The sequence below is a fragment of the Lagopus muta genome, chromosome 14 (assembly GCF_023343835.1).
Source record: "Lagopus muta isolate bLagMut1 chromosome 14, bLagMut1 primary, whole genome shotgun sequence".
Classification (NCBI taxonomy): domain Eukaryota; kingdom Metazoa; phylum Chordata; class Aves; order Galliformes; family Phasianidae; genus Lagopus; species Lagopus muta.
This window is the reverse complement of record NC_064446.1, coordinates 16190294-16203651: the sequence shown is the minus strand read 5'-3', so window position 1 is coordinate 16203651 and position 13358 is coordinate 16190294. Positions and strand designations below refer to the sequence as shown.

Below are 13358 nucleotides of genomic sequence, written 5' to 3'. Positions count from 1 at the left end.
GACTGTGTGCAGGGGGTAGTGCTGGGATTTAGGGTTTCCACGCAGGGTTGCCAGAATAAAGGTAGGAATTGGGTGTGTGTTCATGGCCCAGCTCAGCAGCGCTGTGTGCTGAGCCGTTGGCGAAAGCCAAGGGAGCAGCGGGCGCTCAGAACTCATGTGCTGGAACATGTGGCTCTGGCTGTGGGCTCCTTGGGTCCCATTGGACACCTCTCAGTGTCTCCAGTGTATGTACAGATTCCTTTACTTTGTCTCTTCCTCATCTGCAGACACGCAGTGTGCAGATTTGATTTGATTTCCTGGGGCTCGGCTCGCCCGCACCGCCCTTGTAAAGAAGGTCTGAATGCTGCTTAAAAAATGGCAGTGCTTAGTCACGTTTGGGCTTCTGCTGGGATGGCTTTCAGGAGAGTTTGGGCCTAAGTGAGGAACCAAAAAATGAGAAAGCGCCGTGCTCAGATAAGGCTTTGCAGGGGGAAAAATGATTGTAAGGACTTGTGGCCCCCTGTGTCAGCACTGGGGATGGCACCCAGCACATTGCTGCCGTTTGTTCACTCATTTGCAATTCATAAATGAAATGCTGTAAAATGTTGGGCAGCATGGTGGGGTTTTTTTCCTTTCTTTTGTTGTTGTTGCTGTTGTTTTCTTTCTTTTAAACAATCGCTGCAAGCTAGTAGCTGCTTTTGTATATCAGTCCTCAGATAATTTGTTGTCTTTGAAACCAACCCAGGAAAAGCAGCTGTTCCCCCTCCTGCAGAACCCCCCAGAGCTCCTTTAAGTCCCCGCAACCCCCAAAGCTTTGGAAACGCATCCATTCCTAAAGCTCTGCAGCTCTGGAAAGTAGGACTGACCACAGCGGTTGTCTGAGTGCCATCTGATCTCATTCCCTTTTCTGAACTTCATACCGTGTTTTCTCTGTGGGTATTTTATCATAATTTGTATTACAATAAAATAACTGACCTGAGAATTCTGAGTATGCAAGTTCATAACTTTGACTTGGAAATGTCAGGTGTTTTATAACCATGCTCTGTAGCTGGAACTGCTTCTGGCTGCAGCACAGCAAACATCTCATCTTAGCTTTCTCAGTGACTAAACCCAAAGTTCCTTAGACTTCTGTGGATATCTGTCCCAGATTTTTAAATTAGATGCTATTAAAGTGTGATGTAGGACAATAGTCTGAAAATGGATGTCATAATTAGAGCTGTTCAGAATGTGGCAGAGTAACATTACATCTATTAAATCAGAGCAGAATGAAGTCACGTTTCTTGTGACTAAGCAGGAAGGTGAGCTGGTGTGAGGGCACGCAAAGGAGGGTATGGCAGTGGGTCTTCATGGCTGTCTGGTGACATGGGAGCTGCCTGGGGGAGTGCTGGGAGCTGTTGCCTCTAGGAGAGGAGCTGTGCATGCAGAGATCCGTGCCCCTCATCTCCCTGAGAGCAGGTCTGTTCCTTTTGGCTTCCCAAAGTAAAAGGGATGGAGCAGACAGCTGTCTGTTTTCCTGCATTAAAGGCTGCAAGAAGGAGGATAAATTAAGAGAAGAATGTCAAGGGTGAGTTTCTGCAGTGCACCTGCAGCCTGGTGTGTGAGCCCTGCCTGCAGGGTCGTGCCAGCAGTGATCGGGGCACTGCTGTGGCAGAGGTGTGGGCTGGCCAGGCTGTGTTCACAAGGACATCAAGCACCCAGCTCACATCAAGTGCCTTTCCTATGATGCACAGTATTTGAATGCAAACAAAGTCATGATTTCAAATACATCTCAGCAAGACTTGGATTGTCTTTATAATTCTGACTGTATCTTCCAGTGTCTGCGCTGCACTTTCTGGTATGAGACTTGTAAACACAGACACATTATGAAGTCAGAACTCTTTTTAATGCTAATCCTAGCAATTGAGATGTGTCAGGTCCTCCACTGATAGAAGTGTTATGTACTGCCTAAAATTTCCCAAGCCTGGATTGCATACACAGCTGCCCTCTTAGAGTGGCAGTAGGGCCTGATGGGGAAACACAGTGATTAGACAACATATCCATAAAGGGTAATTAAAAAGGGATGCTTTTGGAGATAATGTGCTTGTTACAGAAAATAAGGATCTTTGACCTAACATCTCAGCTTCTAAATTGTTTGATCCTGGCAGGAAACACCTTCATTTAAGATCCCAGGTGCATATTAAAGTTGTCTTCTGTTGTCAGACAGACACTTACTTTCTCCTTTTTCCAGGCTTCTGTCCTCTTCTCCCTTTCTGCTGCTCAGATAAAATCTATTAATTCTAAGCTTAATAACAAGAGGTACGTTTCTTCCATAGAAGTTTGTGACGGGGGTAGAGGAGAAGATTTGGAGCCATTTTCCATTCCCATTTCTGCTGCTGTCTGGCAGGGATGTGACGCAAGCTTTAGTTATCCATAAATAAAAGCAGGCTAACATCATCTTCTGATTTCAAAGGGCATCAGTTTGAGATCCTGAGCTGAAACCTTCATGCAATTAAAGATTATTTTCGGCTCATCAGAAAGAAAACAGAGCTTTGATAGCGTGTCCTTGATTTGATTAGTTGTCATCCTTGTCTTTGCTCATGCGCTCGTGTAGGAAGTAGCCCAGGTAGCATGAATTTAAAATATTGCCAGTGCAAACAGAACAACTAACCCTTCACTTTCTTTTTGCAGTAGATTTTAGCAGCATCTTTGTCCTCCTGGCCTTGCCTCTCCATCTGAGCTCCTTGTGCCCAAAGCTGTGTCCAGTGCTGAGCTCTGGCACAGGTGGGAGCCATGGGTGCTCATCAGCCAGGCTCTTGTGTGTGGACAGATGCGGCCTGGGGTTGCCCTGTGGGTTCGTCTGACTTCCCAGTCCCTTGCTTTGTGTGGTTTAGCTCTCTGGTTTCAGTTTTTGAAGTTTTGGCCAGCTCCTCAAAATATTGCTTTTCCACGTTTCCTGATGTCTCCCATCTCCATCCCCTCCAACAGGAGGATTGCTTTCTTGCATGATATTTCAAGCGAAACTCCTTTTTCGTGCACATTTTGCTTGTTAATTTATGAAGGCGAAAAATTTTTAATACGAGCACTTTGGCATTTACTCTAGAAAGCCTGAATTTTCTTATACTCCAGCGTACAATAAGTTGGCGTTAATGCAAGCTCACATCTTACTACTTTCAACAGAAAGCCTTTTCCTGAAGGATTGTTTTTATCGGAAATTGGCTCTTAATATGCAAATAAACATCTAGCTTTTCATTTATTTCCTCTTGGGCTTTGTTTGGTTTGCCTTGTTACAGTTCTGCTCACAGCAGCAAGCTGGCTCGGGACCACCCTGTTCTGCTCCTCACAGCCACGTTCCTGGATGGATGCAGACAAGATGCAGGTGGAGGAATGGTGCTGCTTTGTTCTCCATAGGGCTGAGGGCCTCGTGTACAAGGCAGCAAGCCCAGAGCTGATCCATCACAGTGCCAGAGTGGCACAGCTGTGGGGTGCTGGTGGCCTTGGCGCTGCCTCCTGGGGCCGCCCAGCACTCGCTGTCCCTGAGGGGCTGGAACTGCCATCACCACGATGCTTTACCAATCAGTGGATATAAGAACTTATAAATTATGCAGCCGAGATGAAGCTCAGTGTAAATCTGGCATTTTGCATGTCCGTGGATGAGAGCTCCCGCTGCCTCCTGCTCCGCTGCCAGGGCTGCCATGGCTCTGCAATGTGGGTTCCATGTGGGATTTGGAGCATTCAGAGCTGTCATCGCTCCTTGTGTGCTGCCATAGCTGGTTAGCCCAGGCTCCTTCTAGTCTCGCAGTATATTGGTTTTTCAGTGATGAGGACAAATGGCAAAATTCAAACTTGGGCACTAAAAATAAGACTTCTTGAGCATTGCTATTGTAACATTTTCATAATAAGAGAACACAGTTCTTGGTGTTTTAAAATGCTATATAGTCCATAGAACAAAACAGAGTTGATCTGTATTAATTGGCGGTAAGAGAAAAACAACATCACAAAGCAAACAAACAAAAACTCAACAAAACAAATGCAATTTCTGGTTACATGTTGGCTGTTCCCAGGATTACGGAGCTTCAGCCGCACTCTTGGTTTTCATACCAAAGGTTTTCTCAGCCAAAGTCCACCCTTATCTCCAACACTGAGACATTTGTGTGTCAGATGCTGAGCATTACCGTGAGTTAAAGCATAGCGGTAATCTATTATTTAAACATATGAAAGCCAAATTAAAATTGCATTACGTATGTGGTTTAAGGCAACACCAGAATTCCATTTGAAATTCTGTCCTCATGTCACCCTGTTGTAACTAAGGAGATGTCATACTTCTGAGGATGTTTCCCTGCATGGGATGAGCCGTGCAGACCAAGAACCTCTCAGCTGCTGTGGGCACAGAGCAGCCTCAAGGGATTTTGCATATTTTTTTTGGTTCTTTCTGCTTTGTTTTCCTATTTTCTTTTGAAAGCCTGGGGTTATTGTGGGAAGGCTAGAAAGGCAGGTTTAAGGCACTGTAAGGCTGTCATGCGTGCGGTGGGCTTGGTGCCTGTTTCTTTGAGACTTAGAGTAAGTGCATGCTGCAGTAATGAGCTGAAGTAAGATATGAAATAAAATTGCCAGCAAGTGCCTCCTTTGTACATTTCAGAAAGGAGAGCTGCCTGAGAGGTTTGGTACCTTTTTTCTTTGCATGATGTTATTGGAAGCTACAGGATTTGAGCTGAAACCCATTGGGCAAATATTTGATCCATCAGAAGGTGAACATCAGCCCTGAGCTGAGCTCTGAGGCTGCACGCTTTGGGAATTCAGTTCCAGGGCTGGGCATCGCCTTCATGGAGTCAAAACAATAATAATAATAAATCATTGCTGCTCTTTAAAAATCTGAAGAAATCTTTTGCTCCCTGTGTGGAATATCTGTGGTAAGGAGGAAATGGTTTTGTTTGCATTAAGTCGGTGGATGACTGATGTCAGCATACATAATTGAGCTGGGCTCGTTTTGCCCTCTGAGGAGCAGCTTTCTGCTCTCCCATTAGCACAGCTCTGTATGTATTTTATACTTACCTCTCTAATTTGGAGCAGAACTGTGGCTTGCGTGCAAAAAGTAGATGTAAAGCAGAGTTTATTTGTAATAATTACTTAGAGAAAAGGGCTAATGAAACACTGAAAAATAACTTTAGAGAACACCAGTGGCAAATAAAATGTAGAAGACAGGGTTTGATCAAGCTGAGGGTGTGTGTGAAGCAGCACTGATGGTGGAGCTGGTGAGATGAAGGAATGGAGAAGGTACAGCAGAACCTGTGCCAAGGAAACTCAGAGCAGTGCTCCTGTGCTAAGCAGAGCTGCTGCCTGAGGGTTGGGACAGAAGTGAGGATGTACCTTTAGCTTTCTAGCAGTTGCAGTCATGGTTTGGTTTGTAGGAAGGGTGTCAGAAGTGTACATGGCATTGGCCAGGGGAGAGGAAGGCTGCCTGGAGGCTAGAAGTGCAAATAGGAATGGAAATGCAGAAACGTGGGCAGAGCTAGTTCATTCTAATGGCAGCTCTGTGAAAGGGCTGGAATCAAGGGCATCAATGAACAACAAGTGTTTGAAGGGAAGGAGGGAGCCTTCTTTAACTCACAGGTTGTAATGGGCTGAACTTTCTGCATCAGCCAAGAAAGAAAAACTGCTGCACTGGGCTGTGATGGAGCTCGAGTGTGAGCATTTCCCAAATCTCAGGGGTTACCAAGTGCTGTCACAGTTAATGCCCTCAGGGTTTGTTAATGGGTTCCAGCTTAAAACAGTGGCAACTCCTTAATGGAAAATCCCACGTGATGAGGCACACATCCTCTATTTTGCTTTAAATGGGGACTGTGAGGTGGCATGCAGCCGGTGGGCGCGAGGGCTGCGCGGTCTCCTCTGCTCTGTTCCAGGGATATCAGCCCCGTGTTGTTTCTGGACATTGCTCGTGCTGGCAACGTTTCAGGGAACTTCAGAAGAAGCAAATAAGGTGTGAAGTTACCGCCAGTCTGTAAAAGCAAGGACAAAACTTGCTTACGCAGCCTGCAGAAGGACAGAGCGTTCCTGCGTCTGAGGCTGGCGGTGCTTCTCCTGTGTCCTGCAGGCATCGATCTGCAGTGCACATCCCTGCAGGGAGCTCAGGAATCTGCTGGCACGCTCTGCTCCCAAGGAGTAAAGGGCAAGGGGGAGCTTTTATTTCCTTACAGTTCATTTTTCTTCCTCTAATTTCTTCTTTTTGGTGGATGCTGTCTGCCAGGAGATTGGCACAGACTGTGCTTCTTCAGTAGTTCTGATTCTGGTGGTGAGTCCTTTGGTTGTTATCCTCATTGCAGAGTGACTCTGTGTGTATTCCATAAACCAAGCCAGACTTCTTTTACTGAAATATACTGAAAGTCAGTGTGTGGGTCTCTTGTCCTCCTTTGTGTTAGTTTACGTTGCTAATTTGTGTTGCAAATGCCCTTCCAACCTCTGTTCTAAGGTTATCCAAACTGTTTAAGGAAACGCTGATACCTATTTTCAAAACTTGCAAAGTCACTGATGTGGCTTCTCAGTAGGACAGGTACAGCAAATTTGGTCCCATAGGAAAAGCAGCACGAAGAGCATGGACCCCTGTGCCCAAAGACGTGTCTCAGTCCTTTCCCTGCAAAGAACAGGGAATGCAGAGACTAGATTCTCACTTTATCCCTCTTGCATGTTAGCTTCTGCCCACTAGTAACTCATGACTTCGGTGGCTGCTTTCTCTTTGTGTAAATTCTGCAATAACTTTTCCACAGCCTTCATTTTTAGGCATTCCCAAGAAGCACATCAGGAGAAATTTATCCTTGGGGTAAAGCTCATTGTGAGCGTGCTTCTCAAGAGGAGATTGGTGATCAGCATGTAAGAAGATCCCATAATGCTGCACAGGACGTGTGCGGTCTTAAAAATCTGCCCTACCAAAATGAGCTTTTAATTTAATTTCCAAGTGTTCTGTGATTTCTCTTTTGAGAGTCAGCAGTGCTTACATCAGAAGGGAATGTCACTGCAGACGTGCTCTACTTGGGGCTGTGGGAATGGTCTGCTCCCTAGTGAAACACAGTGTATGTCATGGGGAAGGTTGGCACGCCACTTGCGTATCCTGCGTCATCAGAGGTATGGATCTATTGATGCAAAACTAAATGAATTATATGGACTGATTTAGAAAATGAATGTTAATTGAGAATTCCTGTTCAGACACGCACGTCCCGCTAACGTGGTGGGTTTTGCTGTCTTTGCATTGTTGGCTATCAGACACCTCAGTCTGGATGTCTGGAAAATGTGATGCAGGGAGGTGCAGCTCAGTAATGCACCAAGTAGCAGGAAAATGAGGTGGAAATTTGTGTGTGTAAAAACTCAGAGGTGTCGAAATCACTGCAAAGCAGCAATGGATGTGGGGGAAAAGGACTGAGCTTTGGAAGTTTGGGTAGGTTATGATGATGAGAGTGCGCAGCTGGTTGGTTCACTGCTCATCCTAATGGACATGGGAAGCTCAACATTTCTGCTAGGGGATAGAGAGCAGCAGGAAAACTGATATGTTTTTAGGAGGATATTGTGGCATTCAGTCTCTCTGTCAGAAGTTTGGACTAGAAAGTGGTAGAGAAGGATGCATGCCTTGGGTGCTGTACAGAGCATATCTGCCTCGTGAAGGACAGCTGTAGACAGAAACAATCTTTACAAAGTAATTCAGGGATTTTTACAGCGTGTTTCTACATGCTGAGTGGCTCTTCTCCATCCCATGCTGACAAATGCTTGCTGTGTTAGCCATTTAGCAGAGTGGTACATATGGCTAAATGAATAATTTAGATGGAAGTGCCATTTCATACACCTAGCAATGGCACGAAGTCTAAACCTCCAGATGAGAGAGAAATTGGTTGTTTTAATGCTAAGACCACAAATACTCATTCTCTGTGATGCACAGAACGCTTTGTGTTATTGGTTGTGTAGGAAACTGTCATGGAACCAAAGACAGCCATGGTTATTGAACATGGTGCTCCTCCTGGTGGGTTATCTGTCCTCTTGCCTTCAGCCAACAGCTGCCAGGTCTGGGGGCGAAGTCAGTATTTTTGAGTGGGGAAAGGAAGCACCAACACTTTTTCCTAAGAGTTTCAGTAGCAGTGAATGTAATACTGTGAACATCTCCTCCTGAAAACACAACCAATGAGTCTTTGCTGGGTGCTGCCTGCTGAACAGGAAGGAATATGCAATTTTCTCTAATTTTTTAGTGTCTGGTTGTGGTGTGTAGGCGTGATTTCGTGCTGTGTGAGGTAAGTACTGCATTTCTAGCCACAGCATGCATCTCTAGACTGGCTGGGCAAGTGTGTTGGCTCTTGGATGGGAACCTCAGCAGTGTCTGGGAGGAATCGCATCGCTGCTCTGCTCCTGTCATGCAGTCAGCCTGAGGAAGTTCATAATTCTAATAAGATCAAGATGTCTCGATTTACCTTTGTAAAATATAAATATATTTCTTTTGGAGGTATATCTGGGTAAGGGAAGAGCAGAGCTGCTCCATGGAGCACCAGCACACCAACCACCAAACTGCTGCACTCAGTCAGTGTGCTGCATGCTGTTCCTTAATTCTGTTTACAATAAATAAAATAATTGATTGAAATGCAGTGCACATTCTGAGTGGTTAATTAGGAGATGAACAATTTTGGAACAGATTATTGGGTATATAAGGTTTTTCTTTTTTTTTTTTTCTTCTTTTTTTTGCACTGTTTCTGAAAGATTCTAGTGAGGACATAGGTGAATGTTGCTGTGATGGACTTGTTTCCTTAACACCCAATCTTCCAAGATACTGACGCATTTGGAACAAGCATCTTAAGTTTCTACCATATAAAAACCACAGCTGAACAGGGGAATGCTTTGCAGCAGTAGCTCAGGCAATTCCAAAATGCTTTCAGCAACATCATTACCACATCCAGTGAGTCCACCCCGCGTCCGCTGCTGCAAAAACATCCGCTCCTCGTAGTGCTGCTTAGTGAGTTCTGAAGGGAAGAAAATTGCTTTGGGTAATAAAAATGACACACAAAAGACAGAAGCTGTGATTTATTTTGGGAGATTGAGTAGAGTGGCAAGCAGCACTTTAAAGGTCACTTGTCTCAAATAAACCTTATATCTCTCTCAGATTTAAAGAGATGCTGCAGTGTTTCCTTACACCTAGCTTGCATTAAATGTCTTTCCCAATAACATATGGTGAAGTCCAGCTGGAGCAGCGTGGGTGCCCATGTGCTTTATAGGTGATGGAAATTAATGTGAGTGCTGGCTGGGGGAGCGGAGATCAGTTCTAAGTGATTAATGACTTGATTAGAAGTACTCCTCTGGGGAGGAGTGGTGGTGGTTTGAGTTAGTCTTCAGTGTGCATTCGTGAGAAGTACATACAAATGGCACACCTGACTTTCCTTTGTTTTGAGAGCTGCGTTTTGTTCCTGCAATACTTCTCAGCCTCAGCACATAAAACTGCCTTTGTCACACACATCTCCCGTGTTGCACTGCCAGTTACAGCAGGTGGGCTGGTGGCACTTTGGCAGCAAAGCTGTTTGGGGGAGAGCTGCAGGGAAACGCATCGAGTTGGTTCTGCTCCTGATCCCACTCCTTCCTCTCCTGAAGGTCTCCGAGCCATTCCCAAAGGCTGCAGGGCTTTGTGAGCCTGACAAGCAGAGCTGGAATTCAGCTTCCACACTTCACCCTGCACTGAGCAGCCTCTATCCACACCACGGGAACCAGCAGAGCCTCAGGGGCTTAACCAGTGCCTTAACTCAGAAGGCTTTAATGGAAATAGAGGAGTATATTCTGCCTTGCATCCATTAGTGGTGTCTGCTGTTTTTCTGTGTATGGCACAAAAATGTGTGCTGTAAGAAGCACTCATTTGGATTTAAAGTAAAGCCAACCAGTGCCCCATCCATGCTGAAGTTGAATCCCACCTCCCTGGTGTCAGCTCTCTCCATATACAGATAGGTTCCTTTGCCCCTGGGTTGGGTTCTGCCAGCTGAGGGCTTCCACCTTTTTACTGCTCCCCTAAGCAGAGTTTTTTTTCAGCCTGGACAACTTTTTGGCTGCAAAAAATAGTCTTCAAAGTGTTAGGGGTCCCATGTGTTTGGATCGAGTTTGCTGCTTGGTATCTACGGCTGGGAGGATGAGTTTGGTTTGCTTTGGTTTTAGTGGCAATTTGTGAAACTTAACAATCTTTTGCATTTCAGACCTTTGTAAGAAATTTCCCTATTTTTAAGTTACGTTCTTCATCCTGGGTTGCAGGATGAGGTGATGTTTAGGACTGTGGCTGGCATTATTCCTTTGCCATCTCGTTGGCTCTTCGTTCTGCTGCTGTGTGTCAGGGAGCTGCAAAGGGCCAGACCTTTGTTCTGCAGGTGATGCATCATTAAACATCAGTCCCACAAGACCACAAGTGTGACTGGGCAGGCTTCACCTGAATTCACATTTTCTCAAAATACGTGTCAGGTTTCGGGTGAATATTCAGATATTTAACAAAAATTTCATTAAAAACTTTGCATGCAAACCAGATTTATATGACTTTTTTTTTTGTTTCTTTTCTTTTTCCTGCCTTTTCCCCAAATCCCTTTTGTTTACAGCTTCCAGCTGATCTTACCAAGATGCATCTTACAGACAATCCTCACCCTCAGGTGACTCACGTCCCTTCAAGCCAGTCTGGGTGCAGCATTGCCAGCGATTCTGGGAGCAGCAGCCTGTCTGATATCTATCAGGTAGAATTGCATTTGTTTCTTAGTTCTGTTTCCCCACCCCCCAGCTGGAAATTGCATTTTGCCTTTCCTAATTGCTCTGGCAGCGTTTTGTGCTGCTGTAACGCCGGCTGGTTATCAGAAAGCATGAGGTCAGACGTTCACCACACACGGTTGTTTGTTGTATTTGCTGTTGGCTGCCAGAATTTGGGCGGAAGTCCATCAGGAGCTGTTGCACAGACCTGGTGGGAACATTTCTGCAGTGACATCTGCATGCTCTTCTGATGGCACTTCCTTTCTGGTTTTTCCTTGGCACACAATCTGTTAGCAGTGAGGTAGGTGACAGTGACCAGATGAGGGGGGTGGTGGCAGTATGTGTGCAGGTGAGCACTTATGTTAGTGCTTGGCTTCCCTGCAGTTTGATTCAGTACTTGCTAAACATGGCTTATATTGGTAAAGAATAAAATATAATAAAAATGAGTGGAGTTGCAGTACAGAGTGCAACAAAATAAATGCAGTGAGTTCTTATCCCATGTGGTATCCTACAAAAGGAGCTCGGTTCTGGTTTATTTCTTGCTTTATCATGTGAAGGGAAGACTCAGAGTTTGGTTTTGATGTGTTTCTTTTCCCCCAGTCTTGTTAACATTAAGAACACCTTGTTCCTGTTCCATTTTCTCTGGAAAAAGAGGAATTGCTTATAGATTGCGTGACACCAAAGCAGTGGCAGTTTATCACTGCCTCCCCTTCCTAATGCTTCTGCAAACCCAGCGCTGCTTTCCACCTCAACAGCTCCCTCCTTGCTTTTCACCTCTCTGTGTACCGGCATGTGTGCTGTTGCTTTTAAAAGACATATGTGGTGATTTATGTGCTGAATTATGGAGCAGATTTCATGAAACCCTTCTGCCTGTCGGGTTCCTTCCTTGGTTATTTGCATTTGTTGCTCACTGCAGATGTCCTGTTCTGCAAACAGAAGCATGTAATAAACACGCTCTCTGCACCCACTGACTGTGCAAATTCCAGTGTTTCTTGTTGGGAATAGAAGTTGAGGAACATCGAGAGATAACTTATTAAGTGCGTTATCTGCAAACGAAGCAGAGCTGCTGCCTCGTGCCAAATTGCAGAGCTGGGTTCATGGGTGCACTTCTGATGGAGGAGTGCAGAAATGGCACGGCTTTTTCACTTCCGAGTTCAGCTACATTACCAACTAAACAGGAACTGCTGAGTGTTCTGTAGGTGTAGCTGGAATGTAGATACCTGTTCCCCTCTCTTGGGGACTGTCTGGGTACAGTATAATAAAGAGAGACTGATAGTATGTCTTATTTACAGCAAAGTATTGCAAGTTAACTTTAAAGATAAGGCATTCCAAGTATGTGTTCGTCCCATTCAATCTATTATTTTACTTCTTTCCATTTGCTCTCTACCAACCAGCTCAGAATTACTTTGATTGTCAATAACTCTTTCCAAATGCACCCTGTATTCCTAGCAGCAGCGTGGAAAGATTTTGTTCTTCACATTATTTTTTGGGTTTCTTTTTTTTTCGTTCCCTTTTCTCCCTTTGGAATTAATTCTCCCAGCTCAAAAAATAATTAGCTGCAGTCACCAGAACGAGTGTGGCTGTGGTACCTGGGCAGCTCACACACAGAGGCTGATGGCACTTTTGCTGGCCTGTCTACCTGAGCCTTTTGGAAGTCTTATGCTAAGGGAAAAGCACTTCAGATGTATTATTGATGAAGCAGATATCGTTCCAGTAAGGAGGGTGCACTCTTATCACCTGTGGTTAAATGCATTTGAAATGTTGCATTCCTGCTCTTAAGAAAATGCCAGAAGAGCGTGATGGTTAAACAAAGAAAAATTACCTAAATAAAATAAATGAAGGAGTAGCATTTTAATCTGCACTGCAAAGGTGGTGAAATACATTTATGCCCCTGAAGGAGTTACAAATTTACTCATATTAAAATAGGCTTTTCATGAAGCATTTGGAAAACATTGTCTTTGCTTTTGCTGTCAGTTTCATCTCTGCTGTGTGCCAAACTCTCCAGGACTATCATTAATGTCAAAGGAAGAGTATTTCTAAATAATTTTTATTAATGTAGCCTTGAAATGACCTTTTGAATGAATGATATCATAAGGTTAATTTGTAGTGCGTAGCGCAACTCTAATTCCAGAGCAGGAAACGGATTAGAATGATAGAAACAAAGGGTGAGACATTTTTTTATTAAGATTTGGAAAGGGTTTGGGTTCATCTGTGTGCGCTTTATTCATCGACAGCGTTGAAATGAGTTTTCACTTCTTCCAGCTGCTTCTCAGTGCAGGATGTTAGGCAGGAAATGAGCACAGGAACTGAAGGTGAGCTCAGCAGAAACGAGCCCTGCCTGCAGCACGGCTGCAAACACATTGCATTGAAGCCAAAGCTGCTGAGGAGAATAAATTTATGATGATGTTTTCTCCCTTCACACCTTCATTTATATGTATGTGAAAGCTTTTCCTACTTTTTTTTTTGTTTAATATATTTAATTTATGTGTTTGTTTTTCTTCAGCCTCTTTCTGACAGTATGCTTCCCTTCAGAGCTCGGGTGTTCAGGCTCTTAGGAGAAGCTGTGTGGTTATGCATATAAGTCAAAATGAGGGATTATAACTTCTGCAAACAGCCCCTTGGCCTTGTAATAGGCATCCTCAGGGAAAAGCTATTCTGCAGGTATTACAGTG

The 13358-nt window shown here is 44.6% G+C and overlaps 1 protein-coding gene across 9 annotated transcripts in view; it reads left to right on the top strand.

The window, feature by feature from the left end:
* RAPGEF6 (Rap guanine nucleotide exchange factor 6) overlaps nt 1-13358 on the top strand; it is a 105490-nt gene that overhangs the window by 49108 nt on the left and 43024 nt on the right. For 7 of the 9 annotated variants that reach the window (XM_048960257.1, XM_048960262.1, XM_048960255.1 and 4 more), the window contains one exon: nt 10545-10676. The exons of 1 other annotated variant lie outside the window; for it this stretch is intronic. In XM_048960257.1, coding sequence (XP_048816214.1) covers nt 10545-10676 — 132 coding nt within the window. Of the gene's footprint in view, nt 1-10544; nt 10677-10780; nt 10988-13358 lie in introns of those variants that run through there. One more of the 9 variants, XM_048960261.1, reaches the window with a different exon arrangement.